General features: G+C 40.6%; 1 protein-coding gene and 1 long non-coding RNA gene across 8 annotated transcripts in view; one reads left to right on the top strand and one right to left on the bottom strand.

Annotated features, from left to right (window-relative positions):
• LOC113016737 (plakophilin-4-like) overlaps nt 1–18,183 on the top strand; it is an 80,451-nt gene that overhangs the window by 27,920 nt on the left and 34,348 nt on the right. For 3 of the 7 annotated variants that reach the window (XM_026159805.2, XM_026159806.2, XM_026159804.2), the window contains exons 3-7: nt 2,690–2,802; nt 4,368–4,402; nt 4,972–5,088; nt 6,892–7,046; nt 12,979–13,483. In XM_026159805.2, coding sequence (XP_026015590.2) covers nt 2,690–2,802; nt 4,368–4,402; nt 4,972–5,088; nt 6,892–7,046; nt 12,979–13,483 — 925 coding nt within the window. Of the gene's footprint in view, nt 1–2,689; nt 2,803–4,367; nt 4,403–4,971; nt 5,089–6,891; nt 7,047–10,963; nt 11,117–11,377; nt 11,522–11,728; nt 11,749–12,978; nt 13,484–18,183 lie in introns of those variants that run through there. The other 4 variants (XM_026159808.2, XM_026159809.2, XM_026159811.2 and 1 more) reach the window with 4 other exon arrangements.
• On the bottom strand, nt 12,675–14,986 carry LOC145424371 (uncharacterized). Its single transcript, XR_013905426.1, has 2 exons — nt 14,814–14,986; nt 12,675–13,526 (listed from the first exon to the last, which is right to left on the bottom strand). It is a non-coding gene; the product is annotated as an uncharacterized LOC145424371 (long non-coding RNA).

Genomic DNA, 18,183 nt, shown 5'->3' with positions numbered 1-18,183 from the left:
AAGTAACTTGACCAACACTGCCCACGACCCTGAAAAAGGATAAGCGGAAGCGAATGGATGGATGAATCACAGTGACGTTTCCCTGTGAAGGTGTATTTTTCCAGCAGGCCAGTTTTATATTTAGACATTATTTGCAGACAGCTAATTCTCCAGTGGACCTCCGTGATGACACCAGCTGTGGTTCCTGGATGATTTATGGAGCAACTGGGAAGCTTCTGTATTATTTTACAGAATACAAATAAGCTAGTGCCAACAATACCTGCTATTCAGTCAAAGTCCATAAACATCTGCTCCAATTTCATAAACTTGAGCAAGGTATTGGAACCCAACCATCTATTGGGGATGGCAGTGAACAGGGTATATTTAAATGCTTTGGTGTTTCAGTAGTCAAAATTCTCCAAAACACGATCTGCTGACAAAATCTTGTGGACATTTTGAACTCAACATCAGTTTTCTGTGTTTAATTTCATTTTGCAATCATGCAAATCCCTAATTTTAGTTAAAAGAGTTATTTTACTGCTCCATAGTCACAAACTGGATGGGTTTTTAGGGGAAACTAGAGGACATGTGGCCGCATGTGAGCCCCATTAACCTACAATACACATGATTATTCATCCCCTGTTTAGCAGGTGGTGCAGCCTGAGGAGCGAGGCTGGAAAATCCAGTTTTCATATTTTAATGATGTTTAACTATCTAGACTGTTTTGATGAGATTTGCCTAGTTTGGTAGATATTAGCTGTAGAAATGTCTGTCTTCTGTGAAATATAATTGAATTAAATGACACTCATTTTGTGAAGCTCAAACCGGTAAAAGAAAAAGTTGCTTTCTGTGCTTCCTTCTAAGGTATTTTATACACATTACACTTTACTAAATACTTTAAATTGTTGTAGTTTTGTAACAGTGACTGTCATCTGTACTTTTGTTGTACATCATAATGAATATTAAAGGTGCAAAACACCGAAATTCGTTATGCAACAGCATGTTTAACCATTAGGTTTACAGTGCAGATTTCTTCTTTTTCTTCTTCTCGCTCCTTTTAGGAGTCTGCACAGCAAATCATCTGCCTCCATCTCCCCCTGTCCCTACCATCCTCCTCTGTCACACCAACCCTCTGCATGTCTTCTTCACATCCATCACTCTCCTCTTTTCCTCCTGCCTGGCAGCTCTGTCTTCAACATCCTTTATCCAATATATCCACTTTCCCCTCCTCTGCACACGTGCAAAGTATCTCAGCCTTGTCCCTCTAACTTTGTCTCCAGACTGCTCGACCTCAGCTCGACCTCTGATTAAGTCATTTCTAATCCTGTCAGTTCTGCACTTCCACTGTCTACAAACCATAAAACATACCAGCTCTCACTAGCATCTGGTAAACTTTCCCTTTCACTTTTGTTTCTTTACATCTGTCACAAATCACCCCTGTTCTTGATAATCCCAGTGTTTGATTTGGCAAAGATTTTAGGATCACATTAGGACACTAGGAGTAGACTGGCTCGGGACCCCCACCTCCAGCAACCACGCTCCAACCTGTTGGGAAATACACAGTTTTCCTTTGCAAACAGTGTTTGCCACAATCAAAAAGATAGTTTCTGCCCAGAATGTTGACTTTAAATCACTTAATTAACTTTCCATGAAACGGTATAAAATGTTAAATGTAATGAAATCTGGTCAAATGAAATCCACCTGATGGGTTTGCATCCAGTTTATGCCAAGCATAAGTATTTGAATGAATTAACCTTTAAATTTTTACATATTTCAGTTGCAGTTTACTCAAAATTATTGCTTTACGTTTACTGGGAGTGAAAATCTATTTTATTTTTGTGGAGGCGGGGAGTTGACAATTTGTCTCCAGGCCTCCGCGACTTTGGCATAAAATACGACACGAATGTTTGCTCAGACTTGGGTGAACTGATTTAAATTTGGCAATCAAACACTCTCAATTGCGCGCACCTGTGAAATTCTTTCAAAATCCTTTACAATATTATGTATATTATGTCAGTGAGGACTTTGCAAAATGCTTGCAGGCTAATTTTTAAAGTTTAAATGCCACAAAGTTTGTTTCCAGCTACTAAATTGTGAATAATTTCTGGTTTTCTTCATCTTCTTCGAAAGTAAACTGCATTTACAGCTCAATAGATTTCACACACTATTCTGTTTATCACAACAATAAGTGGAATGAACAATAAGAAAGGTCAGCCACCACCTTGAGCAATTCACTCTAAGGGCTTAAACCCCCCAGATTTACAGATATAGTGCTGTGTCACTGTATCTATTAGTAATGTGGAATTAAAGGCTGTGCCCAGAATACTCATGATAAAAGAAAAAGGAAACATCTGGTTTCACCCTCTGTGGTGAATTTTTACCATGAAGTCTACATTTTATCATTCTGTGCTTAAACCTCTGTGCTTTGTACCAAAAGTTTCAAAAATGTGTGTAATTACATTATCTGAACCAAATGCTGTTAAAAGGTGCCGGACACACTCTTAGTGTTTAAAATCTTGAATCCCCCCTTTAACAGCCTCTCAGCGAGCTCACAGACGGTGAGAAATCAGTCAAGCCGCGCAGGCTGAATACAAAATGGGTTTTACACTTAATTCTAACTGGCACCAAATAGGTCTTAAAGAAGAGGCTTAAATCACCGCGTCATGGTGGATGTTGGGTTATAATCACTGCTGTTAATGTCTTGCCCCAGGAGCTCCAGTTCGAGCGGCTGACTCGGGAGCTGGAGGAGGAGCGGCAGATCGTGGCTAGCCAGCTGGAGAGGTGCATGCTGGGAGCCGAGTCACCAGAAGGAGACAGCAGCAGGTAGATTTGACTAAAGTGATCACATCAAGTATTTGGAAGATTTTTGCAATTAAAAACACACAGTATCTCATGACAAAAATACACATGACCACCTCTTATCGTTTGAGTTTTCCTTTCGACATTGGCTGCTTTTTCACCCTATTCAGCCCTTACTTGTATCTGACCATTTTCATTCAAATTATTTTAGTATTTGTATGCCAAGAAAATTATTACCAAAGACCCATTAACTGACAAACGTGGTACATCTATGTGCAGTGTATCCTTGAGTTTTTCTTTGGATGTTACTCAAGGACATGCAAGGACATATTTTTTGTTGGACCCTAGTTTCTTCAGTGTAAGCATGTATAAATGGGTAAGAAGAAGAAGGATGTTAGCATTAATAAATACAGTGCAGTACTGTGAAAAAAGTCCTGAGCCACCCTCATTTCTCGATCTTTTGTTAGAAAAGAAACACTTCTTTTGCCCTCCACTTGTCCAGTTCCCTAAAGGACAAACTGCAGAGCACGCTGAGATATGCAAGTTTTCAGGTAATAGCTTTTTGTGAATCACCTATTTTTGCATCTATTGGTTTCTATTTTATTTCTCTCAGCTTTGTTATCTTTGGCATTCTTCATAGATTCAAATAAAGAAAACAAAACAAATGATGTGATTTTGTGCAATATACAAACAAACAAAAAAGGCTCAGGTATTAGGACTGGACTGAAAATGAGTGTAAAAGCAGCCAATGTCCAAAGAAACAGTGTGAAAGAACTTTAGTAAGTCTAGAATTATTGCTCAACTTTAATTTAGCTTACTTACAAGGAACTCTGGCCCCTTGAAAGTATTTTTTTTTTTCCATTTAATTTTCGTATCTGTAGCAAAACAGCCCTAATAATGCACCTATATTTGTTGTTGTTGTTATATGGATTCCAGCTGGCTGTAAATCACACCCAGCTCCAGAAAGCTCTGTCAAACCACATAATGGTGAAATCTGTCTTCATGAGGAGTGATGTTCAGCCAGCTGACAGTCACTTTGTGGTGTCACAGCCAGCATACATCACTCTGAGCACAAACAGAAACCTTGAAATCCACAAAACTGCTGAAATATTAAAGAAAACTTGACACTTTATGCATGATGTCTGTAATTTTGACCCTTAAAAGATGCTTCAAGTTGTAACATTGGTCCACAAATCATAAGACAATAAGCATTACAATATCTAGTGACCTAAACAGAGCTTTGACTTTGGTCATATTCTTAGAGGTAGTTGTATTTGTATGGGGGGTTTTCGGTGTTCATTTCAGTATAAATGATTTGTTTTCAGCTGCAGGTGTTTCCTCAGACTTCAGTCAGTCTGTGTAAAAAGTGACTTGAACTCACACAGCGTTACTTTCTTCATTGTTCTTGTGTATTGGATGCTTTTTTTTTTCACGAGATGGTTCCCTATCCAGTTTATCTTCTTATATCTTCTCTACCGTCTTCCTTCTTCTTCCTGGTCTGATCGGACGTAGACAGTGACTCTAATTTGATTTACCTCTCTCTCTGCTCTCTCGCCTCCTCCATTTCCTCATCTGCTCTGCTGCCGAAGCTCATCCGAGAAGTCGTTTGCATGGAGATCCGCAGGTATGACTTCTTTTGTTTAACATTTAACATTATGTAATAAATAAAAGATACAAAATGGTAATATAAAGTGTTGGCATGAAGGCTACATGAAGGCAAAAAGCTTCAGTGATGCTCAGTGGAGTTTTATTCCATTCCTGCGGTACTTTCATTTAAATGGTAAATGCTGTAGTTTCAGATAGGATGAAGTGTATATGATTAGGCCGCTGAAAGAACTTTGTTTTTTAACATGAGAAAGCTATAATAGCCTCCAAAAGGCTGAACATTGCCAGAATGCAGCACCAGCCGGTCAAGCAAAGCAAAGCAATGTTTCTGCCAGTATATATACTGTATGTATAAAAGCTTTGAATTGGGTCCATTTACTATTCTGTCACAGATCCCTTTCCTCAGATTTCCATCCCATTCTTCACTGTCATCTTTCCCCTGAAATAAAAGAAGTGGTATAAAAAGAACTGATGCAGAGATGATGCTGTTGATTTGCCATACCTGTGTTTTTCAATGCGTGTGAATCTATGTGTGTGAAGTACGTGCATTAATGCTAGAGTCTTTGCATGTTTTTAATCGTACAACAGGCGGAGAGTCTCAGGGCGGAGCCACAGAGGGGTCTGGATGTCCTGGTCGTCACCTGGAAGCAGAGGAGGGACTCTTCCTGCCGGAGCCGGACCGAGCATCCCTACATGGCAGTGAGGGTCTGTTAAATATACTCAGCACACGGTTTAAACGATGCTTTAGGAAGGGACTAAAGTTCATGATGTTGAGTGCAGATTCTGGAAAACACCAACATTTTTAGTTTACTCTGCAGCCATGCAGCAAAATAAGTACACCCTCTTGTAATCTTACATACTGGGACAAAGCAAAATCTTCTGGTCCTAAAATGATTTATATTAACAACATCACCCCTTGATTCAATAGCTTATCGAACCACCTTTAGCAGCAGTAACTTGAATATATCTCTCATATTCTTGTGGAGGAATTTTTGTCCAAATTCGGTCATCGCAACACCTTCGTTCTTTTCTCTTTCAATCATTCTGTTGTAGATTTCCTGATATGTTTGGGGTGATTGTGCTGTTGCACGACCCAGTTTAAGCCAAGCTTTAGCTGTTGGACAGATGGCCTCTAGAATACTTTGGTATACAAAGGAGTTCATGGTCTGCTCTGTCACTGCGGGATACACTTTCCTGTGGCTGCAAAACAACGGGATTTCATCCAGCATGCAATATCATCTGAAAAGGATCTGATGGGTACCATCTTTATTTTTGGATGTAATATGATGAGCCCAAACACATTGCCAATGCAGTAACACAAAATGCAACACTATCAGTCATGGATTGGCCTCCCAGAGCCTGGACCTCAACATTATTGAAGCAGTGTGGGATCATGTGGACAGAGAACAGAACAAAACATCCAAAGAAGAGCTTTGGATGTCCTTCAAGAAGCCTGGAGAAATATTCCTGAAGACTACTTGAAGAAATGACAAGAAATGAGGGGTGGCTCAAGGCTTTTTTACAGTACTAAGTTTTAAGGAATGTCTACCATACAAGCATGTAGCATCCTTCAGCTTCACAGTCAGATCCACCCCTCTCTCATCAAGTCTAAACACCAGATGCTGAGGGAGCCAAAGCTCAGCCCGAGGCTTCACAGCAGCATTTTACCAACCAGTGAATATAAGTCCACAATTCTGAACCCACACTGGACAATCTGATCACATTTAAGAGATGCCAAAGGCCCCACACTGTTTCAGATGAGTCTAAAATACCCAGAACCTGATATCCGCCTCCGCTCTGCTGTCTGAGTTTTATTTTTTATAGTCTGCCATGTTTGGCGGAAATGTTTCCCACGTATTCACTCGTGGGAGCTTTGCATTACAGCCACAGCCTGCCTAATGTCCAACCACTGTTGGACATTAGGCATCTTCACTGGAGTGTTTGACACTTTGGTCCATCAAGCTACCTCAGAAGCTTGTGTTAAACCACAAAAAAGTTGGACGGCCAGCAAAGCGAAGCAGTGGGTGCAGCTGTGAATTCTTATATGTGCAGAACACTTGCTGGTTTTATTCATGTTTTTAAAGCACGACGCAGAAAAAGACTCGGCCTCCTTCTCCCTCCACATTTATTATCGCTACCATTAGTAAATATGTAACATCTGAGTAGCGATTTGTAATGTTTAAAACAAACTTGCCTTTGGTCTTATTTATATTGCATACAGCTGGAGTGCACTGGAAGTGTAAAAATATCACCCACGCTTCCTCCTCCTGGTGCTACAGGAGAAAGTAGGCCAGCAGATTGTTCCAGGAACGGCTTAATGCAGATGTCCGCGTGTATGTATTTATACGCATAATATCTTTTTAACAAGTTGAAAGCCGAGTGAGATACTATGCAAATCGCAGTAAACCGCAGTGACTGATGTCGGGGTGGCTGTGGTTTGATCACACCACGTCCTGCTTTAATGTGTCACAAGAAGCACTGAGGCCTCTTATTGTGCTTTCCTTCCAGGCTCAGGAGGTCACTCGGTCCAGATGACCTCGTATTCTGACAGCGGCTACCAGGACAGCAGCGTCAGTTACTACAGCAACCAGAACGTAGTGCGTTCGGAGCCCCGAGCATCAATATCCAGAAGCCCAAGAGCAGAGGGTCAAGCTTCTGGGCAGGTAGGCCTGATCTCCAAAGGGTTACATCACAAGTCACTAACCTTAGAAAGAAAAGCTCAGGGTAAGATTTTACCTCTGTGTCCACTTAGCTTTTCAGCCACATTTAGTAAGATTAAGAGCACAAAGGTGAAAACCACAAATACAAATGTGTAAAAATGTCTTAAACCAATATTTTAGATCCATCCCTTACTGTGGAGAACATAAATGTTAGTGCTTTGCCAGTTCATAAAGGGTACTACCCAGAGGTGTGGACTCGAGTCACATGACTTGGACTCGAGTCAGACTCGAGTCATTAATTTTATGACTTTAGACTTGACTTGAAAAAATGTTCTAAGACTTGTGACTTGACTTGGACTTTTACACCAATGACTTGGGACTTGAATTGGACTTGAACCGGTTTACTTGAAAAGACTTGATATTTTACCCCAAATATAAAATTTAACATGCATATTATATAGAGATTGAAAATGTGACGTCATTCACGGGTAGAACCGCAAAGGATTCTGGGAACTCGTGGCAAGCGGTACTAGCGCACGCAGGCTTTCAATTGAAATCAGTTATACAGCGATAAAAAGAAACACAAAAATGTCAAGAAGCTGTTGTATTATTAACTGCAATAGCCGGTCGCATGACAGCCACGGGAAGCCGACGGGTAAAGAGATCGGTTGTTATCGGATTACGTCGTTGAAGAGAAATTGTTCATGTTTCCGAAGTAACAAAGACGCGAAGGATGGCCTGGATTGCAGCCATTCAAAGATCAAATATAACGTCCCAGAACACTCCAGCTAACAGGCTAGTCTGCTCCAAGCATTTACACGAAGGTCAGTGTTTTTTAGTAGTTAATACGTCATTTTCATAACATAATTGGTGATATAGGTTACAAGCAAGTCTGGCGCTGAACAGAAATTGTCGCGCTATGCTCCTTTATTTATTGTGCATAAATAGTGAATTGTCCTGACACAATATTGCGTTTCGCTTCTGTTATTATGGTACATTGACAAAAACATGTACTTTTATTCACAGGATAAAACAGGTTTTTTGTATCACTAATTGTCCAGTACGATTACAGCATACAGTATTATTGTCACTGCTACATTTCTGTGATGCTACCAGAAATTATTTCCACTACTAATTAATTACCGTTGAGCTCAAAGGTCCTATTAATAAACGGTTAAGGAATGTGTATTTATGACGACAATTTGTGAGACTGGTAAACTTATGATACGTACGATGGTCTTTCGTTCTACACGGTGCATTTCAAGGTCCTGTACCCATCCGTCGGTAAACTGTACCTGGGCTTGTTGCAGTGACCTGAAGTTACTAAACTTCATGAGTGTATGCACTCACTCCAAGAACCGTATAATTATAAATATGCATATAAATATGCTAAGATGAGATAGCTGACTTCATCTAACTAGCAAATGTTGTCCAGGCTACTTTGGTGATACAGTTTTTTTTAATGTGTATGATATTTTTGTCATGCGATTTTAAAGCCGGTCCTACAACCGCATCCAAAAATAACATGCAGCTTATCTCAGAACTGTCGGTGAAAATTATTCTTGGAGCTAGGTTTAATTGAGCTGCATTTTAAAGAGGTGCAATTTCACAATTTGTGTATATTTTCTAAGTTCACTATTTTGTCATGTGTTGAGAAAAACACAGATTTTAAAATTACATGGTCTAATATTTACATTTAGCATAACTGCAACATTATTTTCTCTTTTTTTTTTTAAAGACTCGAAAGGACTTGAAATTCAAAGTTTCAGACTTGTGACTTGACTCGGACTTTTACACCAGTGACTTGAGACTCGACTCTGACTTGCCTGACATTACTTGAGACTTGAGGATAAAGACTTGAGACTTACTTGAGACTTGCAAAACAATGACTTGGTCCCACCTCTGGTACTACCAGAGTCAGTCCTGTATGATTACAAAATGTATGTGCCACCTTTACAGGCTATGTGATACATTTAATTAACGAGCTACTTTCAACCACACCCATGAATCGGTATGCATAGTCACAGCTATGATTTTTACACTCATAGAGAAATGTAGCCACAGTTATAAACAGAGGTGGGACCAAGTCATTGTTTTGCAAGTCTCAAGTAAGTCTCAAGTCTTTATCCTCAAGTCTCAAGTCAAGTCTCAAGTAATGTCAGGCAAGTCAGAGTCGAGTCTCAAGTCACTGGTGTAAAAGTCCGAGTCAAGTCACAAGTCTGAAACTTTGAATTTCAAGTCCTTTCGAGTCTTTAAAAAAAACAAACGAAAAAATAATGTTGCAGTTATATGCTAAATGTAAATATTAGACCATGTAATTTTAAAATCTGTGTTTTTCTCAACACATACAAAATAGTGAACTTAGAAAATATACACAAATTGTGAAATTGCACCTCTTTAAAATGCAGCTCAATTAAACCTAGCTCCAAGAATAGTTTTCACCGACAGTTCTGAGATAAGCTGCATGTTATTCTTGGATGCGGTTGTAGGACCGACTTTAAAATCGCATGACAAAAATATCATACACATTAAAAAAAACTGTATCACCAACGTAGCCTGGAAAACATTTGCTAGTTAGATGAAGTCAGCTATCTCATCTTAGCATATTTATATGCATATTTATAATCATACGGTTCTTGGAGTGAGTGCATACACTCATGAAGTTTAGTAACTTCAGGTCACTGCAACAAGCCCAGGTACAGTTTACCGACGGATGGGTGCAGGACCTTGAAATGCACCGTGTAGAACGAAAGACCATCGTACGTATCATAAGTTTACCAGTCTCACAAATTGTCTTCATAAATACACATTCATTAACCGTTTATTAATAGGACCTTTGAGCTCAACGGTAATTAATTAGTAGTGGAAATAATTTCTGGTAGCATCACAGAAATGTAGCAGTGACAATAATACTGTATGCTGTAATCGTACTGGGCAATTAGTGATACAAAAAACCTGTTTTATCCTGTGAATAAAAGCATATGTTTTTGTCAATGTACCATAATAACAGAAGCGAAACACAATATTGTGTCAGGACAATTCACTATTTATGCACAATAAATAAAGGAGCATAGCGCGACAATTTCTGTTCAGCGCCAGACTTGCTTGTAACCTATATCACCAATTATGTTATGAAAAATGACGTATTAACTACAACAGCAGACTGACCTTTGTGTAAATGCTTGGAGCAGACTAACATGTGAGCTGGAGGGTTCTGGGACGTTATATTTTGTCTTTGAATGGCTGCAATCCAGTCGCGTCTTTGTTACTTCGGAAACATGGCTTGAACAATTTCTCTTCAACGACGTAATCCGATAACAACCGATCTCTTTACCCGTCGGCTTCCCGTGGCTGTCATGCGACCGGCTATTGCAGTTAATAATACAACAGCTTCTTGACATTTTTGTGTTTCTTTTTATCGCTGTATAACTGATTTTAATTGAAAGCCTGCGTGCGCTAGTACCGCTTGCCACGAGTTCCCAGAATCCTTTGCGGTTCTACCCGTGAATGACGTCACATTTTCAATCTCTATATAATATGCATGTTAAATTTTATATTTGGGGTAAAATATCAAGTCTTTTCAAGTAAACCGGTTCAAGTCCAATTCAAGTCCCAAGTCATTGGTGTAAAAGTCCAAGTCAAGTCACAAGTCTTAGAACATTTTTTCAAGTCAAGTCTAAAGTCATAAAATTAATGACTCGAGTCTGACTCGAGTCCAAGTCATGTGACTCGAGTCCACACCTCTGGTTATAAAAGTGCAAAAATATCTATGTTAGATCGCAGATGCAAAGCAGGAGAGACATTTTCTCTCGCTGCAGTAGCGTACCAATGAACTCAGCACAGGGAACTCATTAAAGGCAACATTAACTATAGTTGTACACTGGACGTTGGTACTAAAGCAAATTAGGACCAGTGTTGCTAACTCCTCAGTAAGGAAAATCGCTATTGGTTGTCCTAAAAGTCGCTAGAAGTCGCCAAATGACGTCATCGCCTAATTTGCACAATTGGTCATGCTAATGTAATTGTAACCTGCGTTGTTGGAGAGAGAAATAACATCGTGGAAGAGACATAAAGTGAGTAAAAAAACGTCCTAAATGCAGTTAAATTTATTTAGAACTACAAATTAAATTTCTTTTAGCAATTATTGTTTTTTAATGTCACAATTCCAACCCTGCTCCTTTACCCGGGCTTGGACCGGCAAAAGTGACTCGAAACTGGCACTCTGGTGGCGTTACTTTGTGTGTGTTTATAAGTAGTTTTAAACCTTGTGATTCACAAAACAGCATAACAATAAAAGAACTGACTGCGTTACAGTCAGTGCAGGAGCAGCGGCTTCGCTCATGCGCGATTCATTTGCCGTTTGGACGCACAGGTGTGAACGTCTCCTGCCCTGATAGCAGCTGGGGGAGGACTATCCTCCGCCTGTGAGCGCTTTGGCACGGGCAAGGTGCCCAAGGCAGCACCGCTGCCTGTTGAGAGTAAGAGCGATACGTGTTTTCACGTCAAAAAGTCGTCATAAATAAGTCTCCAGTAATACCAGAAAAAGTCGCCAGATTTGTCGCTAGTCGCTTTTTAGAAAAAAAAAGTCGCTAAGGGGGTCTGAAAACTCGCTAAATATAGCGACAAAGTCGCTAAGTTGGCGATAACACGGTGAATTCCAGCTGCTAGCGAATCATCGAGTAACACGATCAAAGCTCCGGCGCAGGTAATTGAACCTCATGAGGAGAAATCATATTCAGGTTTCCCACATTTGATTGGTTTTCAGAGCGTTGCCACCCGAAAAATATGTATGTCTTTGCTCTAAGCAATAATATTCTTTCTTAAAGTAATGACAGCTGGTTGAGGCTCGGTAATTACTGTCATGAGCGACGAAGAACATCAGCTAAACCCTTCAAATCAAAACCACTTCTACCTTGAAATGTCTCAGGCTCAAACATTATCAGCTCCTTTCTTTGTGGCTAATAATTATACGCACTTAGAATGAAAGTAGGAGTAGGAATGACAGATAATGGTGAGCCTGTTTGAATTTTCTCCTGATTTATTCCAAACCCAGCAGCCTCACTGGATGGGCTTACATGTCTCCGCTCTTAATTTCCCTTCGAGGCGTTCGAGGCTGCGATGGATTAAGGCGGCACAGATCGGCATCCAGTTGGCTGAGTCTGTAATTAGGAGACATTCTATATTTCATAAATGAGGAGAAGAAGAAAAAAGGGAAAATGTTTGTCACCATAAATCAGGAAAATTCTGTCAAGTCTTCCCTAAAAAGTGACGCTCAGTCTGAAGTGTAATGAATTAGGACGTTTTCCCAGAGGCAAGCACGTTCAGCTTCTTGGACAAATGGAAAAGATAACGATGCTCTTCATCAGACGTGATGAAGTGCGCTGTCTGAGAGTGTGGCATTACTCCTAATTGGCGAGTATATTTGCAAATGGGAGACGCGCAGTGTGCAGAATTTAATGTTCATTTGTCAGGTATTTATTTAGGAAACCAAAATGCTGAAGTGATTAATTGTCAACACTGTTACGGGTATTATACTTGACATTTTTAGTCACAGAGGAGCAAAGAATCAAGTGAATGTTAATTAGAAATGAATAAAATGCCATTAAATGTCATTTAATAATGATGCAGGCAGGCAGGACTACTGGAATATTTATTTAATTTCAATTATCCAAAATAAGAATACGGATTTTCAGTGTTTTTAATTGTTTCGTTTCTCTGCACCCTTCCAAGCACATCACTGAACATGATGCACATTTTAAACAGCACATGAGGGCAATTTAATGGTTTTTGCACAAACGTAATGACCTGTGAGATGCAAAGGGCACTTTAGGAAGGTGTAATAAAAATTCATGCCTCATTATCAGATGAATAAAATGTCACACTCTACTCTCTGGAAGGGTAAACTGTAATATTTCTTCTCCTCTTGGTTTCCCAGGCCTCCAGCCGGGTGTTACGGAGGATGGCCTCCCTCCCCTCCAGGAGCCAGTCTCCTGGCTGCGGCACCGCCGGCACAGTCTCACCTTCCCGCATCTCCCTGCGAACATCCCAAGGCAGCACGTATGACTCGCCCATCCTGTCTGAGCCCAAACCGCTGGCCGCTGTTTTCCCAGGCACTACCATGCCGCCCTCCTGCCCGTCGCCGACCTCCCCGACTGAGAGCACCCAGGGTAGAGGGGGTGGTGCAGGTGGAATTGTAGGAGGAGTTGGACTAGGAGGAGGCGAAAGAGGAGGAGGAGGAGGAAGTGGAGGACGTCTGGGGTCCTCCCTTTCCTTGATCGAGGGGAGGGGTTCAATGGGGTCACCGCTGCGCTCAGGAATGACGGCGGTGCCGCAGCACTACGGCTCCACCCTCCCCAGGCAGAGCCAGCCGCTGGCGTACGGCACCGATCCATACGGCCTGTACCAGAGGAGCGCTCTGCCCCGCCCAGACAGCCTCATAGGTCAGTGTGACACCCAGCTAATAACGGTCATGCTCATCGGTACCTGAGGAAATCAGTCCCCAGAAAAAGGATGAGATTGTCAACAGTCTTTCTAATGTGCCTCCACCTTAAAAACAGATTATTAGCTTTCCTGATGAGATTTAGATGCAGCGAGTTGTCACAGATTAGCTTTAAGACTTGAGACAGGAGAAAACGATCGACTCTAAAGTTCAGCGATTACATGTTTTATCTTGCTTGTTTTATCCACATAAAGGTGATAATGTTACAGAGGGTTATCTGTCTGCAGACAGCAGTCTCCACTCATTTCTAGGATTAAATCAACTCATCAGAGTCTGTTTCCTGAGCTGCCAGATGCATCACGTTGTCTCGTTTCCCTTCTTAGAGTGTACGTACCTCAAACTGCCAAAAAGCAACAAGATTTTCTATTTTTGAAGCTGTTCTAAGCAGTATTTATAGTCATATATTAAAACATTAGCTCCATTCTTACCTTTATTTACATTTTCCATTTGCTCCCTAAAATCAGAAATATTTATAGCAGACGTACACATTGCATTCAACAGCTTTTTAAGGTTTCTACCAGTGTAGTTGTTTCTGCAAAAACTACAACTGTTATCTTAGCAGTTCTGGTTTTTGAATTAGCAGGCTAATAAATGTATCATATTAGCCTCCTGTAGCCATTAGCCGTTTTACAAAAATAACAGCTTGAAAAATAATCAGAGACGTTTTGAAAAAAGGAAATAACTACTACTGTTTCAACATTTCAGCCGGTAATGATCTAATTATGTCACAAACTGCAGATTGAAGCCCGCTAAATCATTATTTAAAGACTTCTAAACAGCATTAACTATGATTCAGTGCTTATTTGCTGATTTGGTTTTAACTTTTTGGATGGTTTTTAAATCTTTCTATTCTTTTTCTTTTTGTTCACCCAGGTCCTGGCAATCAGGACAATCAAGATATTATAAAAAGCAATAAAAATCAGAGCGTATAATGTAAAACATAACTGCTCCACTTGCAGTTAAGTCTGTGTGACTTTACAGAACAACTTGGAAACAAAGGGCTCTTTCATGCTTCAGCAAATCCAATCCCAACTAAAAGAAATATGGTTTTAAAATAAAGCCAATTATTAAAAAGCATGATCTAGATCAAAGTCCTTCTTTTCAGTTTCAGTTCTCAGAGGGAAACTAGGTCAAATAAGGCATTAAATTCGTAGTCTTAAATTCGACATAGTAAAACCATCGCAACCAGTAAATGTTCATGAATAGCTTGATTCTCTTTCAGAGCTGCAGAGGCTGATAAAAATCTCAGGTGTGAAACTGTGTAAACAAACCTCTGGGATCACTGCAGCCTACGGTCTGATATTGCATTCCAAACGTACTGAGTGGAAAGGCGCAGCTTCTCCTTTCCTCCATCTCTTGAGTCAGTAATGTAGCCGGTAGAGAGGTCAGTCTCTGGCCTGGAGGGCTGCTGGAGAAACGTTAAGTTTCCCTTGAGAAAATGGCTGCACTGCAGCGGGAGGCGGACTGATTGTGCGCTCTCCTCGCTGTAAATAAACAAAGCCACGCTCCACAGCCTCGACACCATTTCCTCTGTTGATTTAATAACCTTTCCTTGGTCTGGGGAAAGTTGACTGAGCAGCGCTGATTTAATATTGTAGCACACAACATTTGTGCTCTCTGCAGATGTTTCCTGCGTCTTTGTCAAGCGTCCAGAATCATTAATCGAAGCTCACGTTGAACAAAATAAGTTTGAGGCAAAGTGCAAGCTCGGCAGGTGATGTTATCTCCTATCCAGGCTTGGGGAGCTCATTTCATGTTTTGTTTTTTTTGTTTTTTCTTCAGTCAAATTATCTTCCGGCACTGGCAGATAATGCTGCTGGGTTAGATAAAATTTTATTTGATCCACGCTAGTATGAAAAATAAGGAGTGCAATGTCGTCTGGGAAGGATCTCACTTGTAGCAGGTAGTTCTGAAGTCTTTTAATTTTAATCTTGTTGGCAGCTGTGATTGATGTGCGGCAGGTTAAAGGAAAACAAGCCAGAGACAGAGCCAATGCTTAAAAAACACACTGCGCACGATCGCAGGGCTTCCATTTTCTCTCTCATGTGCCGTTCAGCAAAATGATGGCTGAGCGAGGAAACCGCGTTAGTATCAATGGGTCTGAATATGAAGCAGAAGAAAGAAGCAGCAAGGGGTTGCAGTGCAGCAGGTCGACAGTGATTTATATTGCATGTAACACTCATAGAGGAGTGTTTGACCAGAAGGCTGCTGGATGCTAAGAACCTTGACTTCTGCTTGTTATGAACTGTGGTCTCACCACCATCAGTCTGCACATGCCCAGTGGGAGCATATCTAGCAGGGGGCTTGTGCAAGAAAAACTTTGGAGAGCAGTCCATACCTGATTTAAATTTTGCCCATGTCAGTTTCAAGTTCACCTTGTCCTGCACATCTGGACCATTTTCAGTTCCACTGCTATTTTTAGATGGGGTTTTTTTTTTTTTTTAGATGTCCTGTTATACTTGCGCCTGTTACACTTTGACAGCAAGCATTAACGTCTTCATTAGAACATAAAAAACAGGGCATGAGCTGAGCTGAAACAAACAATCAAAAACTAGGAATTTTGGGGAGACGTGGAACAAGGAAAAGATATTACTTCGTGGGAGGATGCAACAAAGGACAAGTTAATACAGACACAATAGATAGACACAGGGTGATTAGGGAAGTGGAGACACAGGAGAACTAAATCACAGGAGAAAAGACAAAGGAAGAGAAAACTAAAAGCAAAGCACCAAGAACACTGACTCTCAAAGTAAAACAGCAAGTGTGATAACAGGAAATGCAGAAACACAAATTAACTAACAGTGAGTTCCTGAGAAAATCTGAATTTCCAAGTTCCCATTGTGAAACGCGGAAAGTCCCTCTACCTCAGATTTCCCACTCAGAAAGACGAAGCAGCCACAGCAACCCCGAGTTAACAATGCAAGATGGTGCCACTGAATATAAACAGAGGTAAAACTTAAACTTTTATCCTGTAACGTCACTGTTGTTCATTTATGTTTCACTCAATAAGCTATATGCAGAGCACTGACCAGGCTCTAGTCATGAATGTGTTTAAGTGCAAAAGAATATATATATTGTGCTCTACTGCTAGTGATACCTGAATGGTTCTACCTTGCTAAGGAACCAAATCAAATCCTGTTTTTCCTCACTTTTTCAAGAGCACGCTAACTCCCAACATCTGAGTTCTGAGGTATCTGTAACGCAGCATAAACATGGGAGCCTAGACACGAGAGGATTAAACAATGAGGGAGGAATAAACTCTAAAGCAACCAGGAGCAAGTAGCAGCACTAAATACACCAAAACATACATGAAGTAAATGTAAACCATTTACAAACCACAGTCCAAATAGATGATTCAAATAAACTAAACAAAAACACTGGACCCAGTGTATCTGCTGTGGGTACTGGATATGCAATGTTTGTCACAATCGAGATTCTTAAACTTGACTTTTGTTTTTGGCCAAACCTGCAGGGAGGCAAATGCGGCAAATGGTCCAAATAGCAACCGATGATTATGTTGGTATCTGCAAAAAAACCTCACAATGGTGTGCACGACAGTGTAGATATTTTACTTCAGACAACTCATAATGTTACAGCCGAAGTCCATCCATGACGATGATGTCAGGAGTACAGGCTCCTGGTATTGCTTCTCAGCTGACATCCTAACCCTTTAACTCTTTCCCCCTTAAATGTCTACTAGAAGTAACCCGTGTTTCTCTTTTCTAAACTGAGTGGTTTCCATATTTCAGGCACAAAAGAACAAACTTTCCAGAACAAAACGACTGCGTGTGCGTTAGAAGTTAGTGACGGTGATCTCTGCCTATACAGCTTACCAGGGCTACCCTTGAAAAATCCTGGAACCTGTTCTAATCTTTATTGATTTATACTGAGATGTCAAAACTAGTCATTGACGGTACAGGGGAGGTCGTCACATGCAGTCTTTATGGGGGTTTGGAATCGGGTTCAATGAAAACTGCTTATTTGTAGCTGCTGAACCAGCTCTCATCACCATTTGTGATCCTCTATAGAGAATTCAGGTCATTTGGAAACAGAGCTTGATGTTTGATCACACCTCATATCTTAGCAGCTATTACTGCTACTATTCCCGTTACCAGTTTTTACACATACGCACAGAGAAGCCCACTCAGATTCAGACTCTCACCTGGTTTTATTGTCATCACAGATTTTCAAAAGTAAGAAGTTGGTGAAAATGTTTTAGCAGATCACAATTAATAAGACACCATATTTTAGATATATGCAAATGCAAAAATATAAGAACATACGTCTGGCAATTAATTAATTAATAAACAGTCATACTTTGTCCAGGAAAATAGCTCATGTGAGTTCTTACAGGCCTGGAACAGGTTGCGGTTAAGGTTGTGAGCGCCTTTGATGAACCGTTGGCTGGGCAGTGCATCAGTGCTCGTACATCTTCTGGAAGAAAGGAAACTCACTTCCCATAATAGGCTCTGCCTCCCTCACCACTCTCTTTGTGATGATTTAAGATACTGTGGTTATAGATGGATGGACATGGTCACATGATACTTAGGAGTCCAAAGTATGCCAAGAAAGTATCCCCCACACATTACACCACCAGCAGAACTGCCGATATAAGGGAGGACAAATCCACACTTCTAGGTT

Source organism: Astatotilapia calliptera, chromosome 23 (assembly GCF_964374335.1).
Source record: "Astatotilapia calliptera chromosome 23, fAstCal68.1, whole genome shotgun sequence".
Classification (NCBI taxonomy): Eukaryota; Metazoa; Chordata; class Actinopteri; order Cichliformes; family Cichlidae; genus Astatotilapia; species Astatotilapia calliptera.
This window is presented reverse-complemented; position numbering and strand designations above follow the sequence as displayed.